Below are 23,786 nucleotides of genomic sequence, written 5' to 3'. Positions count from 1 at the left end.
GGGCAGCCTGTGTCCTCTGCCTGGGGAACCCTCCTGTGGGTGGTTCCCGTCAGGCAATGGGGAGTTACATAGGGACCCCTAAAAGACTGGGTGCTCCTCAGGCCCCAAATGGAGCAGGCAGGAAAGAAAGTCCAGGTGGGTCGGACCAGAAGTTCTGTTTGAGCAAGGGATGGAAATCAGCTCCTCCACTTTCTTAGCCAAGGCCAGCTTCAGGGTTTGGTTTCCTGGGTGTTGTCTGCGTGCCCTAGGTCGCCTCCTGGAGGCAGTGCCGGGAGCTGCACCCAGTGTGCTGACCAAGCTCCAAAGGATGTGAGTGGCCCTGAGCTCTGGGCAGAGGTGAGGACTGGTCAGAGGACTGGTCAGCCTGGGTCCTGGTCCCTGTGGGTCCTACACTGCCTGAGTCCATCCCAGGGCAGGGTGAGCCTGGGGAAAGGACAGGCACTGTCCAGAAGATTCCTGAGCCTGTGCCAGGAGAATTGTACACTCAAGGATGTGTTCCCTCAGAGGAGCTCCCTGTCCTCCAGATTTCAAGGAATGACCTAGTAGTGGTCTCTTCAGACTTTGGAGGAAACTCACGTGCCTGGGAGTCTGGACACCAAATGTCCTCTCTCCCCATCACAGCCCAGGGGTGGGGGCACTGCCTTCAAGTCATCTGTGTCCCTGTCTGTCCTCTGCTCCAGGCGTCCCCACAGGAACCAGGAGCTGGAGCGGCTCCACCCAGACTCAGCTGAGGGATCCCAGGGCTGCCTCTGGAAAGGGGAGGAGACCCTCAGCCCCTTGGAAACAAAGGCAAATCCTGGGTTCTCCTGTCCCACCTGCACAGGAATGTCCCCTGGTTCCCCAGGCCTCCATGGGCTGCTGAGAAATCTTCAGGGGTCTGCACAGAGCAGGGTCCTCAGGATGAGTAGCCTGGGAGCCGGCAGGATTGTGCCTCGGTGAGACTCAAGTGGGTCAGAGCCTGCTGGGCTCTGGCGCCCTGAGCAGGGCTCTTGGCTACAGAGCAGCTCTGCCGCCCTCTGCTGGACAAGGAGGGAAGACAGAGACCTGCCCTGCAGTTGGCTGTTAGAAATTTGTACTCTAAATAATATTTCATGTATGTATACATAATTTTAACAACATTATTGAGATATGGTGGAAATATAGGAAACTCACAAGGGCGCCTGGGAATTCAGTGTCTGTCCTTGGCTCAGGTGATGATCCTGATGCCCCAAGTGGGTCTCCTGCTCAGTTGGGATTCTGCTTCTCCCTTTACCCCTCCTCCTTACTCCTGCTATCTCTCCCCAATAAAGAAATAAAAAAGAAACTCAACATATGTAATGTATACAATATATTAAGTTTTTCCATGTGCATGCACCAGAGAATTCTTTCCTATATGAAGATAATGAATATGTCCCTCCCCACAAAAAATCTCCTGATGTCCTCTTTATTCCCTTCATTTGGCTCCTCTAACCCTCCTTCTCCATGATCACATGAAACCTTACATTTGCTTGTTGTTCTACATTGGTTTACATTTTTTAGAACTTTGAAAAATTGAATAATACAATTTGGGGTTAGGGTGAGTTCTTTACTCAGCATAGTTTTTAAAAATTAACCCATTGGAACATTTATTGCATGAATCCACAGTTTTTTCTTTTTCATCTCTTAGTTGTATTACACCTGGAAGGATTCAGAAAGATTTTTTTAAATTCACTCACTTATTTATGGACATTTCTGTTGTTTCCACCCCTGGGCTATTACAAGTAGACCTGTCAGGAACTTTAGTGCAGGAGTCTTTGAAATGGGCGTGTGCTCTCATATCTCTTGGGGAGAGTTGAACCCAGGAGGGCAGTGAGGGGATCGCTGAGGAGGCACAGGTTTAATTTGTTGAAGAATGTGCTACATTGTTTCCCAAAATATTGTAATTTTACTTTCTCACTAGCAATATATGAGAGTGCTGGTGGCCCCCATCCTCAACAACACTAATTATGGACAGTCTTTTAAATTATTTTCCAGTCTGATGTATGAGAAATGGCATCTCAGTGTGCTGTTTGCTTTAGTTTCAACTGTGAAAACATTTATCATTTTCTTTTATCTTACTTTTATTTTATTAGCAGTTCATATGACATCTAGCCTCTTAATAGTGTTCCATTATACATATATACTATGTCTCCCTCAACCATTTGTCTACAATGGACATTTGGGTTTCCATATGTGGGCTATTGGAAATAGTGCTGTAATGAGCACAGGTGTGCTAATATCTCCTCCAGATCTTGCTTTCACTTCTTTTGAAGAATTATCTAGAAGTGGTATTGATGGATCGTATTGTAGTTCTATGTTTAATATCTTGAGGAACCTCCATACTGTTTTCCAGAGTGGCTATATCAGCCTGCATTTCCGCCAACAGTGGAAGAGGCTTCCCCTTTCTCTGCATCTTCACCAACATTTATTGTTTCCTGTCTTGTTAATTTTAGCCATTCTGATGGTGTAAGGTGATAACTTTTTTTTTGGTATTACTCTTTTATATTTATTACAAAAGTATTTTAAATAATTTTTTAAATTATGATTTGAAAGATCCATTTAAAAATATTTTATTCTATTTTTATTTTTTTTTTACTGGAGTTCAATTTGCCAACATATAACATAACACCCAGTGCTCATCCTGCCAAGTGCCCCCCTCAGTGCCCATCATCCAGTCACCCCAACCCCCCACCCACCTCCCCTTCCACTACCCCTTGTTCATTTCCCAGAGTTAGGAGTCTCTCATGTTCTGTCATCCTCACTGATATTTCCCACTTATTTTCTTTCCTTTCCCCTTTATTCCCTTTCACTACTTTTTTTTTCCTTTCACTACTTTTTATATTCCCCAAATGAGTGAAACAATTTGTCCTTCTCTGATTGACTTATTTCACTCAACATAATACCCTCCAGTTCCAATCACGTTGAAGCAAATGGTGGGTATTCATCGTTTCTAATGGCTGAGTAATACTCCATTGTATACATAAACCACATCTTCTTTATCCATCATCTTTCGATGGACAACGAGGCTCCTTCCACATTTAGCTCATGTGGACATTGCTGCTATAAACAATGGGGTGCGGTGTTCCAGATGCGTTTCACTGCATCTGTGTCTTTGGGGTCAATCCCCAGCAGCGCAATTGCTGGGTCCTAGGGCCGTTCTATTTTTAACTCTGAGGAACCTCCACACAGTTTTCCAGAGTGGCTATACCAGTTCACATTCCCACCAACAGTGCAAGAGAGTTCCCCTTTCTCCACATCCTCTCCAACATTTGTTGTTTCCTGCCTTGTTAATTTTCCCCATTCTCACTGGTGTAAAGTGGTATCTCATTGTGGTTTTGATTTGTATTTCCCTGATGGCAAGTGATGCGGAGCATTTTCTCATGTGTTTGTTGGCCATGTCTATGTCTTCCTCTGTGAGATTTCTCATGTCTTTTGCCCATTTCATGATTGGATTGTTTGTTTCTTTGCTGTTGAGTTTAATAAATTCTTTATAGATCTTGGATACTAGCGCTTTATCTGATATGTCACTTGCAAATATCTTCTCTCATTATGTAGCCTTTCCCCTAAGATCAGGAACACAAGGATGTCCACTCTCACCACTGCTATTCAACATAGTACTAGAAGTCCTAGCCTCAGCAATCAGGCAACAAAAAGAAATTAAAGGCATTAAAATTGACAAAGAAGAACTCAAACTCTCCCTCTTTGCAGATGACATGATATTGTACATAGAAAACCCAAAAGACTCCACGCCAAGATTGCTAGAACTCATACAGCAATTCGGCAGTGTGGCAGGATTTTGTATCCTGTTGTACAAAATCCTGTTTGTATCCATTGTACAAAATCAATGCCCAGAAATCAGTGGCATTCCTATACACTAACAATGAGACTGAAGAAAGAGAAATTAAAGAGTCAATCCCATTTACAATTGCACCCAAAAGCATAAAATACCTAGGAATAAACCCAACCAAAGAGGTAAAGGATCTATACCTTAAAAACTACAGAACACTTCTGAAAGAAATTGAGGAAGACACAAAGAGATGCAAAAATATTCCATGCTCATGGATTTGGAGAATTAATATTGTGAAAATGTCAATGCTACCCACGGAAATTTACACATTTATTATTATTATTTTGATCCGTATCAAAATACCATGGACTTTCTTCAGAGAGTTGGAACAAATCATCTTAAGATTTGTGTGGAATCAGATAAGACCCTGAATAGCCAGGGGAATATTAAAAAAGAAAACCAGAGTTGGGGGCACCACAATGCCAGATTTCAGGTTGTACTACAAAGCTGTGATCATCAAGACAGTGTGGTACTGGCACAAAAACAGACGCATAGATCAATGGAAAAGAATAGAGAACCTAGAAATGGGCCCTCAACTCTATGGTCAACTAATATTCGACAAAGCAGGAAGGACTATCCACTGGAAAAAGGACAGTCTCTTCAGTAAATGGTGCTGGGAAAACTGGACAGCCACGTGCAGAAAAATGAAACTAGACCATTGTCTAACACCAGACACAAAGATAAACTCAAAATGGATGAAAGATCTAAATGTGAGACAAGAATCCATGTTCTTTCCATTTCTTGACAGGATTCTTTGTTTTTTTGGGGGGTGTTGAGTTTAATAACTTCTGTATGGATTTGGATACTAGCCCTTTATCCATAAGAAATTTACAAATATCTTTTTCATTCCTGAGGTTTCCTTTGAGTTTTGTTGACTGTTTCTTTTGCTGTGTAGAAGCTTTCTATCTTGATGAAGTCCCAATAATTAATTTTTGCTTTTGTTTCCCTTACCTTTGGAGACATACTGGTTTATTTAAAATCAGATAGTTTCTTTCCTTTTTAGTATGCTGTTGTAGGAGTTCATTATATATGTTAAATATTAACCACTTACCTGGTACATGATCTGAAAATATTATCCCCCATTTGGTAGTTTGTCTTTTCATTTTGTTTATGATTTCCATTGCTATGCAGAGCTTTTATAGTGGGATATAGTCCTCTTTGTTGATTTTCATTTCTGTTGCCTATGCTTTTTGTGTCATTTTCAATAAACCATTGTCAAGACCCATGTCATCAAGTTTACCCCTGTTTTCTTTTAGGGGTTTTATTGTTTGGGGTCTTATATTTAAGTGATTGATCCATTTTGAGTTGATTTGTGTATGTGTAAAGTGAGTGTGCTGTTTCATTCTTTTGCCTGTGGCTATTCAGTTTCCCCAACATCATTTGTTGAAGAGACTATCCTTTCTCACTGTGTGTTCTTGACAACCTTGTCACAGATCCATTGACCTTATATGCATGAATTTAGTTCAGGGCTCTCTGTTCTGTTCCATTGTTCTTTCCCTTTGTCAATTCTGTTACCTAACAGAGAACTGGTACTGAACTCAGGTGTGTTCATCACACCTTGCCAATCCACACTTGAGAAACAAGCAATGGTAGGTGAGGAAAGGTTGCTATATTCAAGAAGTTGGCATGCTGGGAAGATGGTGAACTAATGTTTCAAAACCTAGTTCCCTGTCCAGGGGGATTGGGGATGGAAGCTGGTTTCAAGTGAAAGGCATGAGAAAGAAAAGGGGCCTACGTGCAGGGGAAGCAGGTGGGCAGGCAGCTAGTCTATGTAGACATGGCCCTGAACAAGCTTGTTGACATCCAGAGAGGCTATTTTCCAATATAAGCAGGACTTATCTCCTGGGAAAAGGTGGTCCTTTGCTCCTCAAGGCCAGTGGTCTGCAAATCCCAAAGAAATTAGGTTAGTTATACTACAGATCATGGGACATGGGTTTGCAAGCAAGGGGGCACATGCTTGGAGCAAGTGAACCCTTTTATCCTGCTGGTGCCATCCTGCTTTGATAAGTGCAGTTTTGTAATGTAGTTTGAAATCAGGAAGGTGATGCCTCCAGCTTTGTTCTTTTTCAAGTTGGCTTTGGCTATTTGGCGTATTTGATGGTTGCATAAAATTTGAGGATTGCTTTTTTCTCTTTCTCTGAAATATGCTGTTGGCATATTGATGGGGATTGCATTGCATCTGTAGATCATGTTGATTAGTATGGATATTTTAGCACTATTAAGTCATCCAACCTATGAATACAAGATATCATTTTATATATTTGCCTGTGTTTCCATTTCTTCTTTATTAATGTTTCATAGTTTCCAGTCCACTGGTCTTTCCCCTACTTGGTTACATTTAGTCCACATTTTTTATTGCTTCATATATATATATATATATATATATATATATATATATATATATATATAATGGTTTTATTTATTTTTTCATGAGAGAGGCAGAGACATAGGCAGAGGGAGAAGCAGGCGTCATGCAAGGAGCCTGATGTGGGACTTGATCTCAGGATTCTGGGATTACACCCTGAGCTGAAGGCAGACACTCAACCACTGAGCCACCCAGGTGTCCCTACTCCAAATTATTTGTTTCTTTCATTTCACCTTTTTCTCCAAAGAAGACTTTGAATTCTTTTCCTGAGCTGTAGACAACTAGTTGCAACAAAATTTCTTTTCAGTGTCAATAGCTCCCAATATGTTCTTCCACAGCAGGAAAACCTCAATGTCATTGAGAATCTTCCACATGCCAGTAGAGTCAGACTATCACAACGTGTCCATTCCACTCTATGTATATTATTCTCAAGTATATTTGCGATTTCAAATGTGTACCAATTCAAAGGTGTAAGAAACTTCAAAAGCCAGAGCTTAGGAAGGTGAAGGCTGTGAATATCTTTTTTCATTTAATGCAGACTTGATTTTCCATTATTCACACATTAACAGGAAGGTCATGTTATTCCATGGGCCAAAAAAGAGCAAATATTCCCAGGAATGGAATTTACTCTACCATTCTCTTAGGTTTAAAGTCTTTCCAAAGCCAAATGGCAAGATACCAGCAAGTATATCTTTGGGCAATAATCCGAAGAATAGGCACTCTTTCTAGTTGTTGGCAAATGGGGATCTTTGTCTTGCTTATCATGAGTAGACACTGAAGCCACAGTATCTTTGTCTATGATTCTATTCTAGTTGAGTGTGCTCTGCTTATTCCTTGACCCAATGTTGGTATGGGTTGGGGGTTGCATCATAGACAGTCTCTTTGCTAAATAGAAGTGATAAGAATGAGCACCCTTATTTTGTTTCTGATTTGAGTTAGGATGCTTTCAACTTTCCACCATTAAGAATAATGTTAACTCTCAGATTGCCAGATAGAGCTTTTATTATGTTGAGGATTATTATATATTTTTCATACTTGTCATTTCTGGATATCTGTGTCTTTGAACAAAAAATGCCCACTGACCAGAAAGAGCAATACTCTTGCACTGTTGGTGGGAATATAAAGCAGGCAGCCACTCTGGAAAACAGTATAACATTTCCTCAAAAAGGTAAATATAGAACCACCCTGTGATTCAGCAATTGCACTACTAGGTATTCACCCCAAGGATACAAAAATACTAATTCAAGGGAATACACAAACTCTGATGTTTGTAACAGCATTATTTACAGTAGCCAAACTATAGAAACAGCCCAAGTGTCCATCAGTTGATAAAATGCAAAGACGATGTGGTTTATATATATAATAGAATTCAGCTCAGCCACAAAAAGGAATGAAATCTTACCATTTGCAATGATGTATATGGTGCTAGATGTATTATATACATGAAATAAATCAGTCAGGGAAAGAGAAATACCATATGATTTCACTCCTGTGGAATTTAAGAAACAAAACATATTAGAATAGAGGAAAAAAGAGAGAGGAAGGTAAACCAGGAAACAAACTCTTCACTGTAGAGAAAAAAACGATGGTTCCCAGAAGGGAGGTATGTATGGCGGGATGAGTGAAATAGGAGATGGGGTTAAGGAGGGCACTTGTTGTGGTTAGCACCAAGTATTTTAAGGAAGTGTTGAATCATTGTATTGTACAAATGCAACTAATGTTATACTGTATGTTAACTAACTGAAATGTATTTTATTTTATTCTTTAAATTTCAGAGATTTATTATTGGGGGGTTCAGGGTCAGAGGAAGTGGGAAAGGATCTCCAGCCGACTCCAATAAACTGGATCTTGATGCAGAGCTTGATTCCACAACTCCAGGTCATGACCCAACCTGAAACCAAAGGTCAGATGCCCAACTGACTGAGCCACCCTGATGCCCCAACTAACTGGAATTTAAATAGAAACTTTAGAAAATGCCCACTGATCAATTTTTATGTCACTAAAATAGTTACACTGGAATAAGTCTAGACAACTAGTTAGAATGTGCCTCTTGATATGATGCAATAAAAAACCCAGGAAGCATTCTTGCATATATATATATATATATATATATATATATATATACACACACACACACACATATATATATAAGCTTTGAGATTCAATTTCTAAGTTACAGGAAGTACAGGGTTTAGAGAAGCAAGTAAAATGACACCATAAGCAAACAAGTCAGAATGTGGACATTCTATAAGACATCATGTCTGGTCTGGTCTTTTCAAAGAGTGTAGATCATTGAAAAAAATTGAGGGGGTATGAGTATGTTACAGTGTGAAGTGCTTTGCTTACTGAATTTTCCAAAACTGAGCATGCCCATGAATCTAACAGCTAGATCTGGAAACAAGGGATCCCTGGGTGGCGCAGCGGTTTAGCGCCTGCCTTTGGCTCAGGGCGCCATCCTGGAGACCCGGGATCAAGTCCCATGTTGGGCTCCCAGTGCATGGAGCCTGCTTCTCCTTCTGCCTTGTCTCTGCCTCTCTCTCTCTGTGTGTGTGTGTGACTATCATAAATAAATAAAAATTAAAAAAAAGAAAGGTAAAAAAAAAGATCTGGAAACAAAACATAGCTAGCACCCTAGAAGTTCCTGCCCTCTTCGATGTATAAATTCCTTTTTAAAAATATATATTTATTTATTTGAGAAAAGGGGGAGGGGTAGGTGGAGAGGGAGAGAAACCCTCAAGCAGGCACAGAACCTCACACAGGGATCAACCCAGGGCCCTGACTTCATGACCTGAGCCAAAATCAAGAGCCAACTCCTTATCTGACTGAACCACCCATGTTCTCCCATTGACACACTTCTAATGTTAAATCACCTTTGCTTTACTGGGACAAACTGAACTTAGTCCTGGTCTACTGCCTTATTCTATGTACTGTTAGATTTGGTTTGAGAATACCTGCTTTAGCATTTTTGCCTCTGTTCATGAGGATAACTGGCCTGATAATTTCCTCTTTTTGTGCCCTTGTGTTTGGTCTATTTCAACTTAAGAGTTATACTAATCTCTGAATGAGTTGGGGGATATTCCTACTCTATCCTATAGTTGAATTTGTATAATTTTGAGGCCATTTCTCGAAAGTTCTGTGAAACTCACTGATAAAACTTCTGAACTGGAAATTTGTTCCTCTTTCCTGAGAATCTTTTCACATGGAAATTCCCAAAGACAGAAAACAGAGTTTGTATACAAACATATACAAATGGAGTATACTTCATTATACCAGAAAGAATGGTATCCTGAACCCCCATGTACCCATCTCCAGCTCCAAAGCATCAACTCCTGATGAACCTTGTTGTATCTATCTCCCTTCTACACCTCCACCCACTGGATTCAATATTAGAAATCATAGAATATGGTTTATAAATACATTTGTGTGTACTTCTATAACATAAAGCTCCATGCCCCAATTGAAAAAAAAAATAACCCTGGGGCACCTGGGTGGCTCAGTGGTTGGGTGTCTGCCTTTGGCTCAAGTCATGATCCCAGGGTCCTGGGATGGAGTCCTGCATCGGGCAGGGAGTCTGCTTGAGGATTTTTTCCCTCTCTCTCCCTTACCTCCTCCTCCTTATTGGGAGGGAATCTCTCCCCCTCTCTCTTTCAAATAAATAAATAATTCTTAAATTTAAAAAAAGGAAAAGATCTCATATTGGCACCACTGAATACCAAAATTAGGGAAAAAGTATCTGAAGAAATAATGGTCCAACAAGCTGAGTGAACCTCAAGCATGATAAGCAGTCACTAAGACACGTGGTAAGCTTCTTAAAGACTAGAGAAAAGAAAGTCTTGAAAATCAGCCCAAGAAACCACCCATTGCATATTAACGAACAGTGACGGTAGGTTTTGTACCTGGCAGTTTGGAGGCCAGAAAGAAGTGGCCCATTTTTCAAGTGCAGGACAGATCCTGTATCTGGCAGAATGATGAAAATTTGTTGCCACTGACCTGCTATTAAAGAATGGCCAAAGTAAAAGATGTGCAATTCATCGTTCTCTGTTGCTTATGTTTGGTATGCTATCTAAAACTAACCAAATTTACTTCATTTTGAAGTAAACTCTATCCCTAAAGAGGGGCTGGAACACATACATGTTCCTGAGATCAAGAGTCACATTCAACACACATGGAGGTAGAAAGCTGCCCGTAACCAAATTTACTTTTTAAAATATTTTATTTATTTGAGAGAGAGGGTGAGAGAGCAGAAGCAGGAGGCACAGCAGAGGAAGAGAGAGAAACAGGCTCCCTGCTGAGCAGGGGGTTAAATGGGGGTTTGATCCCAGGGGATCTCGATCTCAGTGATGGCTGATGGCTCGATCCCCAACCCTGGGATCATGACCCTGCAAGGCAGATGTTTAATGGACTTAACCACCCAGTGCCCTGCCCCTAACCAAATTTAAAATAAATGAAATCAGAGTATGTTCTCTGAAAACAGTAGTCAAACTAGAAATCAATAAAAGAAAGACAACAGAAAAATCTCCAAAACATTTTGAAAGTAAGCTACATATATGTAAATAAATTATAGATCAAAAGAGAACACTCAAAGAAAGTTTTTAAAATACACAGAATTAAATTAAATACACTGAAAAAAATCTCCACCTTTATGGGATGCAACTTATGCTGTGTGTTGAGGGGAATTTATACCCTGAAATGCTTACATTACAATGGAGGAAATATCTCAAATCAAAAATCTCATGTCCTACCACAAGAACTAGGAAAATAAAAGCAAAGAGAACCCAATTGAAAGCAAAAAAAAAAAAAAAAAGAAGAAGAGAAAGAAAGAAATCATAAAGAGAAGAGCACCCAAGTGGCCCTGATGTTGGACACTGTCAGTGGACAGAATGGACCTGAGCCCCGTAGAAGGTCAGGGCTGGGTCTGTAGCATCAGGGTTGGTTCTGTGGGTGGGATGTGGATGCAAAAGAGGAAGATGGGGGAGCCTGTGAGGGCCCTTGTCTCTTCTCTCCCTCTGAGGGGCCACGGGCATGTGCAGGAACCCTCAGATGTTGGTTTCTATCCTGGGAGATCTTCTTGCCCTTGAAGAAGTGCCCTTGTTCCACTTGCCCTTGAGTGGAATGTTTGCTCTGCCTGGAAGGGCAGGCAGAGGGCAAAGGAGTCTAACACCAGGCACAGGGCTCAGCCAGGAGTAGCTGTGAAAGAGCCCAGGGTTCTGCTCAGCCCTGCTGCCTGGGAGGCTCAGCTGGGGCTCAGGAAACAGGATACTGTGCTCAGGGGGGCTGGGTGATGGGTGATGGGTGATGGGTGTGTTTCCAAGGTCAGGCACCAAGGGTCAGAAGTTAATTACGAAACATTCCTGCCTTCAGTAGGCAAGGGAATGGCCTGACCCTCAGGGGCCAGGAGGTTCCTCAAGAGGCTGGAGCAGACTCCCAGCCTCCCCCAGGACACCCTCTGGATGTAGCCATCAGCCATGCAGGGAGCCAACTCGTGACATCCACATATGTGCAAAAGATTTAGGATTGAGAGATGAGAACAGAATTGGGTTGTCCCTGTGATCGCATTCTGCCTCAATTGCATTTTCTTCTGTAGAACAGAAATGGGCAGCCTCTCCAGCAGTCTCTCACTACCTCCTCTCTGCTCAAGTCCTGGGAGGAGCAGGGCTGAGATGCTGTCCGTGGTGCTGAGGACCCTCAGGCCTTCCCAGGGCTTGGGAGCCTTGATCTAGGTGTGTCTGCTTTCTTCCATTCTTCAGAGAAGCATTACTGACAAGAAGGAGGTGAAGAAGGCTGCAGAGAGTGTGGACTGGCCTCTGTCTCTAACACTCAGGGCAGTGAGGGTGCTGTGGACATCACTGCAGAAAGTGACTCCACAGTCAGATGACCGAGTTCAGGCTACTCACCAGCAGTTTGTAGTTAGTGAAGGAGGATGATGAACTTGACCCTTGATCCATATCCCTGAATATCTTCAAGGCTTAGCACTGGCTCTGTGGCTCAGGCAATGGCTCCTGACCCCACCTACAGCCTGGGGTCACAGGCGAGCCCCAGGAAGGAGGGTTCCAGGGTGAAACTAAGTAGCCATTTCTGCTTTGTGGTTAATCTGGCAGTATATGTCTGTGTCAGGGTGTTGTAATTCCTGTAAACAGGAAGAGGCCTCTGAACCCCTGTAAACTTCTGAGAACATATCTGGGTGACTTTCAGAATCTAGGCCCACCTGGGCAGCAACTCGGAGAGCTGGGCTCTGTGGCTCGTTTCTTCTCCAGGCCCCTTATACCTCCTACTACCTCTTGCTTCCCTTTGTTCTGCTGTTTCCTGAAGCTGAGAGCACAGCCTGTGGTAGGCTGGGGGCAGATCCTCTGGCCCATAAAGCTATGGGGACCCAAACGACCATTGCCCACACTCACCTGGTAGATAGGAACTTCTGCTGTGGGGCTGGGCAGGGAGTCCTAAACAGGAGAGAATGGGTGTTGGTAGATAGAGTGGGAGTGTCATCTCTACAGAAGTGACCAGTTCTACCTTTATAGCAGCCTTCTCCAAGCCTGATAACCAAACCCCTGTCCCAGACCACTCCCCACTGCACTTCCTGCCCCATTTCTGTTACCCCAGGACCCTTGGTTGATGATCCCAATGCCCACCCTGCCCCTGGCTGGACTCCAGGGTTCACTTTTGGCCAACTCAGGGGAGCAGGGGAAACTCCGAACATGGTGGGGTGTGGTCCTGTCCCTGAAGTGGGTCCACTCCTGGCAGAAAAGGGCTTGCCTTGTCCTAGCTACTCTGGTGGAAGCAGGGTCCACACTGTGCTGTGGAATTTGATTGATGGCCCCGCCTTGAGCTTGTACAGCCTGATCCCCAGTGGAAAGAGTGGGGGAGGAGTGGGCTTACCGGGGATATGGAGCTGCTGGCTGGAGCATGGCCTGTGAGCAGAGACAGGAGTTAGCATCCAGGGCTGTGAGGAGGCTTAGGCCCACCCTCCCAGTCAGGGACACATCTTTAGCTCTCAAAGAACTAGGGAAGAAGGAGGACCCCCCCCCCCAGGTAGAGACCCACTGGCCATTTTAGGGACCAATGAGGGCCAGGTGACCTATGATCTATTTCCACAGGTCAGAGAGTATGACCAGTGAGGACCTCTGTGCAGAAGCCCTAGAAAAAGGATCAGAGGCTTCAAGGGTGGGTGACTGGCAGGATTCACACAATGCAGCAGGATTTTATGACTCCCAGTCCCACCCAGGATGAAGAGATACTCACAAGGGGTGGATGCTGGGCACCAGAACTCTCTGAGATCACACCAGCCACTGGCCCTAGGAGAGAACATCCTTACTGAGGTGGGATGCAGGGTGAGGTCATATCATTGGTGTTGTAATAGGAGACAAAGAGAATCCTCATTTCAGGCAGGATTTAGAGAACTCTCTCTCCACTACTGCTGTTTAGGAGAGTAAGGGCCCAGGAGAGGGGATAAGGAAAGGACTTTAGAGCATGTCTGTCCTGGGCCCAGAGCGGAAGACCCGCAGGCAATGGGATCTAGGAGAAAGTGTCCTGAAATGGGACGGAGGACCCAGGAGAGGAATCAAACCAAGGATTTGACTGAATGGAACTGCAAGTCTGCAGCTGAAAATGCAGGACATGTGGGGAGACCTGAGGATGCTGGATCCCTGAATCTGGGGCCCCTCCTGTGGCCAGACCTTCACCCCCTCAGGCCAGGAGATGCTGTAGTGTGACAACAGCCTGTATTCTCTGTCCATCAGCCTGAAAGAGGCATAAAAGACATCCCAGGACCTCTCCCTGTATGAGCCCAGGTTCTCTTGTCTCACACAACAGAACCTATGGTTCCTGCACCTGCCATTTTGGGGGATGACCCTACCTGGCTTGGAAGGCTCTTTCAGTCTCCCTTGGGTGCAATTGGCCAGGACCACCCTCACATCCTGAGGCCACAAATCCCCGTAAAAGGCCTGTGGACTTATATAAACCATGAGAGTTGCTGTTTACTAAGCACTTACTCTTGTCTGTACTGCTGTATATTTGCCAAGTGATCCAGGACAACCCTGTGGAGCTTTTCCCTAATTATCTCTAATTTATAACAGAGAGCACTGTGAAGGAAGCACCCAGGTCTGCAGCTGATGAAGAAGGAGCCTGAAGGAATGAGAGGGAAAACCCAGGGGGCAGATGGGAGGCCTGGAAGAGCCAGCCCAGAATTCCAGGTCAGGAAGGGTTCTCCCTCCCGCCCAGAGGTCAGCTGTGGGACAGAATCAGCCTGTGCCATTGTACCTTCCAGTCCTTGTGCAGATCAGGAGATACCCCAGGGTGGCCACAAGCGCTACTCCAATCAGGACCACGAGTGCAATGCCAATGATGGACCCCAAAGGGAGGCCTTTGGTGCTTCTTTCATCTGAAATAAGAAGAAAAAGGGAGGAGAAGGAATCCAAAGTCAAAACTGGGGAAACCAGGAGGGACAGTGTGGGAAGGACCTGCTTAGGGAGGAAGGCAAGGCCACCAAAGTCTGGGTGCTGTGTGTCCTGACCCCCTTGGCCACTGCATTATTTCAGTTCCACACAGTGAAACCGTGGACATGCTATAATCTTCAAGTTATCTTTCCACCTCCAGGGCCAGCCTTGGCATCCAGTTCAATTTCCTTTGACATTATGCCTCTTCCTCCGCATCCTCCATTTCATCATCATTGATGGCCTTAGAAGGAGGTCCTTACCTGTCCACTCAACATTAATTAAAGAGAATACCATTAGCTGACTGCTTTTGAGGTCAGCTCTGTGAAAGGCACAAGAGAAGTATTATCTCATCTACTGCTTCTCCTCCCGTGAGGGCCTGGGTATCATCCCCACAGTGCAAAATGAGCATCTGCATTGTGTAAAGGGCTTAACTAAATTAATGAAGGTGAGAGAGCTGGAATTTGATAACAGAACACTTAATCTCAAGTCCACATGATATTACAGCTAGTAACAAAAACTTAATAAAGGAAAAATACCTGCTAAATTTCATTGAGTCCTAAATCTGCGTATGATGCTACTTCAAGATTTCATCTCATGAACCCATATAAACAACTCTCATGACAGCCCTAAGGTCCAGCTGTTCTTTCCAGTTTTATAGATGAGAAAATGGAGGTTCAGGAGATTGAGCATTTTGCCTGAGGTCCACAGCTGATATATATCAGAACCAAGATGCTAACAAGAGTAGTTTAATTCTGGGGATCTTAAGGACATTTCCCTAGAGGCTCTGGAGGAGTCTCCCATCTTCTCTGAGGCTGCATCCATTTCACACCCCCTACCAGCAAAATATACATGGAGGAAGGGATGGTGAATGAGGGTCACTCACAGATCACATCCAGCTTGATGGGGTCACTTTTGCTGCAACTGACCACCTTGGAGACCTCATACTGATAATTCCCAGAATCCTCCCTCCTGACAGGGAATATGGTCATTGTGGGGTTGCCCTGGGACAGCTTCCTTCTCTCCATGAGCTTTAGATTCTGGCCAATCAAGAACCACTGGATAGAGACCCCAGCATTACTTGCAGAGCAAGTCAGGAACACAGAGTCCTTATCTTCTGTTACTGTGTTGTGCTGCCCTGGCAAGAGTCCTGGGCCTGTGGCTCTTTGGAGAAATACAGGAGATGCAATGAGAGTGGGCCTGAGGCCATGCTCCTTCCTTTGAGATCACAGCCACTCTAAGAGTCCCAGAAAACTCTGTAAAGGTGTCCCAGATTATTGCCCTGCTGATTGCAGAAGATGAGTGTCTTTGGTCAGGTGATGGTCTGTACCTCCCCCTCTGACCCTTACATTTCCTTCTGTCCCTCAGTCATGTGTCTTCTCTGCCTGGACATCTCTCTAACATCAGCATCAGCAATCTCTTCCCCCACATGGTCAACCATGTCACCAGGGGGAATTTTTTCCCATGGAAAACTGTAAATTTCTTGAACTTTTGTGACTTTAAAAGATCAGGTCTCATTCCTTATATAACTTTCCATATGTGTTGGGGGAGGAAGACTCACAGCCCTTCCCTCTCTGTGTCCAAGGCAGCTTTGAGTAAAATAGGGAAGGCATTCATATTGTTACAATTTACTAGGGAGTGAGAGTGGCCTGCCCATTCAGCATAACCTTAGGATTCAAAGGATTTTCAATCTACAGGATTTCTCACTCTGAAGAAGACTTTCACTTCCAGATCTGTGGATTGACTCTCATCCCTTCTGTAGAGAAGTGGTTACTGTGTACAGAATACTTGCATCCTTGGGAATAGAAGGAAACTACTACAATATAATGAAGGCCTTATATGAAACGCTCTTAGCAAGCCTCGTACTCCATGATGAAACATTGAAAGCATTCTAAGATCAGATAGAGGATAAACATGCCATTGACACCACCAGTATTAAATACAGTACAGAAGTCCAGGCCTAAATACTTAGGAGGAAAAAAAAACAGAATTAGTTGGATTGGAATCAAATTGGAAAGGAATAAGCACAATTATGTCTGTCTGCAGATGACATGAAATTATATGTACAAACCCTTAAAGATGACATGCAAAAAACTGTTGAGCTAATAAGCAATTGCAAAAAATTGCAGGATACAAAATAAACATACAAAAAGGACTGCGTGGCTAACACTAACAATGACGTACCCAAGAAAGGAATTAGGAAAACAATTCTATTTGTAAGAACAGTAAGAATAAAATACTTAGGAAAAAAGAAAAAAATACTTAGGAATTAATTTATGAGTCAATATTGTCTATGGAATTCTATAAATCATTGCCGAAAGAAATTACAGAGGACACCAATATATGGAAAGATATCCCATGTTCATGGATGATAAGACTTCCTAGTGTTAAGATGGCAATGTTAACTAAAGAGGTCCACAGAGCCCATGTAATTACTATCAAAATCTTTTTTTAAGACTTCTTTTTAAGTAATCTCTCCACCCAACATGAGGGTCAAACCTACAACCCCTAGATCAAGAGTCTCATACTCCACCATTTGAGTCAGCCAGGTGCCTCCCTATCAAATTGTTAAGGAAATATTTTGCAGAAATAGGAAATCCAAAAATCCACATGGAATCTCAAGGACATCAAATACCAAAATTGTTTTGTTTTGTTTTGTTTTTTGGGTTTTTTTCCCCAAAATTGTTTTGAAAAAGAACAAAGTTGGAGGGCTCCTACTTCCTGACTGCAGAATCACAGTAGCCAATATTATTATATTGATGTGGTATAAAGACAGACATAGGGATCAGTGAAATAGAATAGGCACCCCAGACACAAACCCAGACATATGCAGTCCAATGATTTTCAATAAGGCTGTCATGACCATTCAAAGGAGAAAAAAACCTATTCAAAAAATGTTGTTGGGATCACTGGATATGCATGCAAATGAATTAAGTTGGACCTGACCTTACATCCTGTACAGAAATTAACAACTTAGGGGATCCCTGGGTGGCGCAGCGGTTTGGCGCCTGCCTTTGGCCCAGGGCGCGATCCTGGAGACCCGGGATCGAGTCCCACGTCGGGCTCCCGGTGCATGGAGCCTGCTTCTCCCTCTGCCTGTGTCTCTGCCTCATTCTCTCTCTCTCTCTGTGACTGTCACAAATAAATAAAAAAAAATTAAAAAAAAGAAATTAATAACTTAAAATGATCAAACATTTAAACACTAGAATCCAAACTATAAAAATCATAGAAGAAAATGTAAAGTAAAAACTTACTGAAACTGAATTTCCCAATGATTTCTTAGATATGACACGAAAGCAAATACAACAACAACAACAACAACAAATAGATGAATGGGATTCCATCTTCTGTGCATCCAAACACAATTAGCAGTGGTGTAGCTCTAGTTTATGGAATGAACAGGATATAGGGATGAAATGTACAGCACAGGAAATACAGTCAATGTATTTTATTGGGGCTGCATGGTGACAGATGTGAATTACATTGGGTGGAAATAGCATAACATATAGAGTTGTTCAATCTACGTTGTACTATGTAGTACTATGTTGTACACCTGAAACTAATGACACATTGTGTGTCAACTAAAGTTCACTAAAAAAAAGTGAGGGCAACTCACAAATTGGAAGGAAACATTTGCAACTCATATCTGGTAAGAGGTTAATATCCAGAATATATAAAGCACTTCTGCAATTTAACAACAGCAAAAAGCAACTTGGCCCTGACGACTCTTCTTTCTTCCCCATTTGCAAAGCCTACTTTTATGCGACAGGCTTTCTGGAGCTGAGAACCCCTCTTCCCACATTCCAGGCTGAACTCAAAGTCTGCAATGAAAAATCTGAGAGCAAGGGGAAGAAGCACCTGCAGACATGTAGTAGGAGAGTTGAGGGAGAGATCTGGGACTTGATCGTGTCGAGCAAAGGGGAAATAACTTTTCCAGGTTCTTTTCTGAAAGGCAGACAGACCTTCACCACAGTGCTCAGTGCTGATGCTCCAGGGATGCACTCACCAGAAACTGTGATAGTCTTGACTGTGGTCTTATGGAGGCAGGTGCCAGAGTTATAGACGAGGCAGGTATAGAATCTGCTATCGTTGGCAGTGATGTTGGAGATGATGAGCTCCTGTGTGGATGGCTGGGGCCTCCCATTGATAAGCCAAGAATACTGTGCAGGTGGGTTAGAGGCTGTGTGGCAGGAGAGACTGAGGTTTACCCCTAGATGGTAGTAGGAGTCTGAGGGTGAAATAGTGCGTGTGTCCGGGCCATCTGGAGCAAACAGAATAAAGCCACATGTGTTGTAGTAAGAGGGAAGGGGAAGTTCCCAGTTTGCATAAGGGCCACAGTGACCCTCTGAGCTGGTTCCAACCTTGTTTTCAAACATCCCAACCAGAAGCCCCCTGTGTTCACTGAGCCTCGGTCTAAGACATGAAGCTGTTTCTCCTCTCAGGCTGTTAACCCTTCAGGGAAGAGCAGCCCTTCCCTTCCTAGTCTTGGTTAGGATGGGCCTGCTCAGGTTTGCTGGGGACAAGAAGCCATGGACAGGCTGGGTGTCCAGATGAGGGTCATGGATGTGGACCCCAGAAGGATGGATGTGGCCTGGTGTCTGGCTGTGTGGACTTGGGCTGACAGCCCGGACCAGGTGGGAATGAGAGATACTCATAGAGAACATTCAGGGTTCTGAATGGGTCACAACAATTGGCACTCACTGTGTTCCAGTGAGTTGGGTTTCACTGGATCCTGGGTCCAGGACCCATAGGATCCTGGGTCATTCCTTGTGACACCATGAACAGTGAGAGTCCTGTTGTCCAGGGACAGCTCCAGCCTGTGACTGTCCAGGGGGGCTTTTTACCATTTGCTGACCATAGGTGCTTGTGCTCTGAGTCTCAAGATTCTACAGAATCTGCATTCTCCATGGGGTTTGAGTTGTTGCTTAGGATGTTGGGGTTTTGTAACTCTGCTATGCAGACAATAGATAGAACACTACCCTATCTGGTAGATATGATTCCTCCACAGGCATCTTTTCTTTTCTTTTTTTTAGATTTTTTATTTATTAGGGGAGAGAGAGAGAGAGAGAGAGAGAGAGAGAGAGGCAGACAGAAGGAGAGGGAGAAGCAGACTCCCACTGAGCTGGGAACACAATCCGGGCCTTGATCCCAGACCAGGCAGCCTGAACTGATCCAAAGGTAGACATTTAACTGACTGGTGTCAGATGTCCCTTTCCACAGGCATCTTGAATCAGAGTTGGCTTCTCTCCCCTCTAAGCCAACCTGAGTCCATAAAAGAATTCAAGACAAATGCATGAAGATCTGAGCTCTCAAAGAAAGTAAAGCCCTTGCTCTGTGGACTTGAAAGCACAGGCTCTCTCAAATGTCAAAAACCAAACATCATTTGGTCATGGAAAACACAGGAGAGTCGCAGAGGGCCCCGAAACTCTGCTGACTCTTCACTGTCCTGACAGCCTGACTGGGGGATGGAGTTTGTGCAGAAATGACACCCGGGGACACCAGGAACAAGCCAAGAGGTCAGTTCAGTTCTGAGGCACCAGGGCCTGGAGGGGGGCAGCTCTTCCCAAGTATTTTATAACAAACAACATGAGACATTGACCCCATACATAGCAGACCAAGTCCAACCACCAAGCAAAGAACCAGAGGATGAGCAGGAAGCAGGGGTGGTGAGTGAAGAATGATTCATCATCTCTTCAGAGAGGGGTCCTGGGTGCAGAATCCTAGGAGGTCTGGCCCCACGGGCTTCCTGTCCTCCAGGGAGAGAAACTCCCGCATCATTCACTCCATCCTCCTATACAAAAGCAACTGAGTTTGTTACATGTGATCCTGTGCTGGTTTCAAGTGCAGAGTCAGGAGGGGAAGGCAAGCCCCATCCCTTACACCACAATGGGAGCCACAGCAACACATCAGGAAACAATCCGATTTCAAGTCCAGCCCAGGGAGGCAAGGATGAGACACCTGAGGGGCGGCAGGAGCATTCTCCCTGATTGCTAAGGCAGGTCATTCTGGTCTAGAGTAAACCTGGAGCAAATGAAGTGAGCCTCTACTTGCTCTCACTGCCCAGACCAGCATCCCTCTCACTGATGGAGAAGAGGACAGCCCTGTCCTCTTTCTCTTCTGCAGAGAAAACTAGGGTGACTGATGTGCTGCTCATCATTCTGTGTGACCCTGATCCAGTGACTGTATCTCCTTGTGCCTTGGTTTCCCCTTAAAACAATAGGAATAAGGGTAGATGATGTCTACTTGCCAGGCCTGTCCTGAAAATCCTCACTTAATTTTGGTATATAGCTGGTCAGTCAAATGGCCTCTGTTCCTGCTCACCTCCATAAGAATGGGCTCCCAGGGCCTGATTCTGGGTGGAGGAGGAGCTGCCAGGAGCATGTCATTGCTCTGCTCCTTCCTGGGGGTGCTGCTCTTCCTCCAGTATCCCCCAAGTTCCCCACAGAAGTTGGCCAATGGACTGGGGACCTGTTATGTCTGTGCTGTCCATGCTGAGCCTCAGGTGAAGGCCCAGGCTCTGTCCCTCCCCCAAAGTGGCTCTTGAGACTGAGCACTTGGCTGGTGATCAGCTCTAGCAAATCCTTGTTCCCAGTTCTGTGCTCTGAACAGGAGCCCTAACCCCATCCTGGCACAGACTTCCAGAGTCACCAGAATCAGGGGCCCCAAGACAGTGGTCTGGGCAAGGGCTTTCTGAACTGAGGTCTGGGGAGGATCCCTCAGGCATGGCCTTGTATGAGTCCTGCAGGGTCTTTGTCAGATGATCACAAGAGTCTGGATTCCAGGAAAGGAATTCGTATCTCAGGAAATGTGTCTCCAGTGTGTGTGGGTCCCCACCTAAATGCTTGAACCACTACAGGGACATAATGCAGAGAGGGATGGAGGCCCAGTGCAGGCCTGTGAATCCTGTGTGTGTGAAGTAGAATTCCCCCCACCCGACACCAGAGGTGAGAGAGGAATTACTCACGGAATACTCGGAGCTGTCCAGGTACTAGTGCAGTTTCAAATTTTTGGTTTATGATTTGTAGGATGTAGGATCCAGTGTCTTTCAGGGTGATATTCTGGAACAGCAGGGATCCATTGGGGTATATTATCTCTCTGCCACTGTATGCAGGCCCCGGGACAATTACTCGTGTGTCTACTACATATAATACAATTTGATGGACAGGTGCTACAATTTCCCCTCTGAACCAGGTAAGGCCTGCTGTATCCCCAGGCAGATTGAGGACCCGCAGAAGAGCGTCCTTCCCTTCGGCAGCATTGGGAGGCACGGATTCCACAGTGACTTGGGCAGTGGTGAGCGGGTTCCAGGAGGTTAAGAGTGAGACTAGGAGGGAAGAGAGGGGATGGATCAGTGTTTGGACCTATGTGTTGGGATGGAGAGCTGGGGCCCTGGAGATGGAGCAGATTCCAATCCCCCAGGCTCTGAGTGTGTGAGCATTTACACGTATCTGGGTGTCTGTGTGTGTCTCCCGATAAAGTCAGCAGAATATCCATGTTACTTATGTGCCCCTGGGCTTATTTCTCTCTTTGGAATGCTCTTCCTCAGATGTGTGTGGCTCACTCCCTCACTGCCCTCAGATACCCGCTCACACTCAGCGGGTCCCTGGGAGAGACCTGCCCTGAGCACCTCCTCTGAGGACCCTCTGTCCTCATGATCTGACCTTCCCCTGCTCTGTTTCCTTCAGGAGGTGTGTCAGTACCCGACAGGACATTTTAGGTGTTTCTGCGGGTCTGTCTTCCTCCCAGAGAAGTGAGCTCAGGGAGCAGGGACTGGTCTGCTCTGTGCTGTCCCCCGGGGTGGCCCGGCTGCAAATACCAGGGCTGAGCGTCCCCAGGGCCCTCCGAGTCTGGCGCTTATCGGTCAGGACCCCAGGGTGGTGGCAAGGCCAGGGTTTAGGGTCCCTGGGTGTGGTTCCCGTCAGGTTGCAAAACTGAGTCCCCGGTGAGGAGGCCCTTGGGACCCAGCCCCTCACTCCCCACTTGCAGATCCCGAGGCCGCCCCGTCGCTGAGCCGGCTCCCCCGCCCCGCCCGCCGCCCCGTCCCCCGCGGAGCCCCGTCCGCCCCCCCAGGCCCCAGGCCCCAGGCCGCCGCTCCCCCGTCCTCCCGCCCCTCCCAGGGGATCGGCCCCCTCACCGGCCAGCAGGAGCTCCCGCCAGGGGCCGCGCCCTGCTCGGGGAGAGGCCGAGGGGGGCTCCATGGTGCCCGCTGCCCGCTCCGTCCGGCCGGGGTGAGAGCAGCTGCCGCCGCGCAGACGCTCGGGCCCCGCGGTCCGCCCCACAGCGCCGCGTCCTTCCCCCTCCGCGCGGGGCCGCCTCTGGGGGCGGGGCCGGGTCACGCGGGCCGGGCGGGGGCTCGCCGGCCCCCCCCCGACGGCAGGTCCCGGGGTTCCCTTCCTCTGTCCCCGTGGGGGTCCCCGCAGCTGCGCACACGGCCTGCTTGGCCCGAGCACGAGCCCGGGGCGTCGGGTCCGGGGCGCGCCCCGCAGCTGGGGGCGAGGTGCAGGGTCCGCGCCCCCACAGCCCTCCCTCCTGGCCCTGGGGCTTCCCCCTGCAGAGCGGGAGCCCGCGGCCGCCTCCAGAGCCTGTCCCGGGACGTCACCCCCACCGGGCCTGGGGATCACCTGGGGAACGTCATCAAGACTGCGGAGGCCCAGGTGACCCCTGGACAGGCTGCTTTAGCAGATGCGCAGCCAGGCTGAGACCCCGGGACGTGGCGCCGGGGCCGCCTCTGCTCTGCGCCCACGGAGGGAGGGTCCGCAGATCCTGCGGAAAAGCAGATCTGACTCGGCAGGTGTGGTGTGGACCCCGGAGCCTGCATCTAACCAGCTCCCAGGGGACGCGGATCCTCCTGGCCCGGGGGGCAGGCTTTGAAGAGCCGGCCTGAGGGGGACCCGGCTCCCTGAGAGGGTGACCCTTGTCCCTTCCCTCAGTGGCCTCTGCTGTGTCCTGGCCTTGAGTCTGTGGGCACCACACACACAGCCCAGGGTCCCCAGGTCCAGGGGATCGTTTCCCTTGGTAACAGAAAAGCCCAGCTGGGCAGGGTCTCCCCAGTGATCTCACCTGCTCTGGGGAGGATGGATTTCCTCCTGGCAGCAAGGTCACCGAGAGGACTCTGGGGGTGAGAAAGGGGCAGGCGGGGTGATGCCTGGTG

The 23,786-nt window shown here is 46.2% G+C and overlaps 1 protein-coding gene across 6 annotated transcripts; it reads right to left on the bottom strand.

Annotated features, from left to right (window-relative positions):
• Positions 1 to 7,981: 7,981 nt before the first annotated feature.
• Positions 7,982 to 23,044, bottom strand: LOC140604545 (cell adhesion molecule CEACAM4-like). Of its 6 annotated transcripts, XR_012007365.1 has the most exons (9): positions 22,770 to 23,044; positions 21,600 to 21,959; positions 18,642 to 18,896; positions 14,463 to 14,583; positions 13,446 to 13,498; positions 13,083 to 13,114; positions 12,605 to 12,646; positions 12,104 to 12,225; positions 10,404 to 11,966 (listed from the first exon to the last, which is right to left on the bottom strand). XR_012007365.1 is itself a non-coding variant. In XM_072775795.1 (8 exons), the coding sequence occupies exons 1-8, from the start codon at positions 22,831 to 22,833 to the stop codon at positions 8,089 to 8,091; spliced, it is 939 nt and encodes a 312-aa protein (XP_072631896.1). In that variant the 5' UTR covers positions 22,834 to 23,044; the 3' UTR covers positions 7,982 to 8,088. The 6 variants fall into 6 exon arrangements, 5 of the variants coding, with proteins under 5 accessions (XP_072631896.1, XP_072631881.1, XP_072631885.1 ...); XM_072775795.1 differs by lacking the exons at positions 10,404 to 11,966; positions 12,104 to 12,225 and adding an exon at positions 7,982 to 8,100; XM_072775780.1 differs by lacking the exons at positions 10,404 to 11,966; positions 12,104 to 12,225 and adding an exon at positions 8,346 to 10,202.
• Positions 23,045 to 23,786: the final 742 nt, after the last annotated feature.

The sequence above is a fragment of the Canis lupus genome, chromosome 1 (assembly GCF_048164855.1).
Source record: "Canis lupus baileyi chromosome 1, mCanLup2.hap1, whole genome shotgun sequence".
Lineage (NCBI taxonomy): Eukaryota > Metazoa > Chordata > Mammalia > Carnivora > Canidae > Canis > Canis lupus.
Note: the sequence above shows the minus strand (reverse complement) of the source record. Positions and strands in the feature narration are given on the sequence as shown.

Excerpts from the sequence above, each read along its gene's own strand:
- LOC140604545 (XM_072775778.1), bottom strand. The coding sequence starts at position 22,833 with ATGGAGCCCCCCTCGGCCTCTCCCCGAGCAGGGCGCGGCCCCTGGCGG. Across the intron at positions 21,960-22,769 it reads GCGGGAGCTCCTGCTGGCCG|TCTCACTCTTAACCTCCTGG; the intron begins GTGAGGGGGCCG and ends CTTCCCTCCTAG. Across the intron at positions 12,647-13,082 it reads CCAGCAGCTCCATATCCCCG|GACTCCCTGCCCAGCCCCAC; the intron begins GTAAGCCCACTC and ends TCTCCTGTTTAG.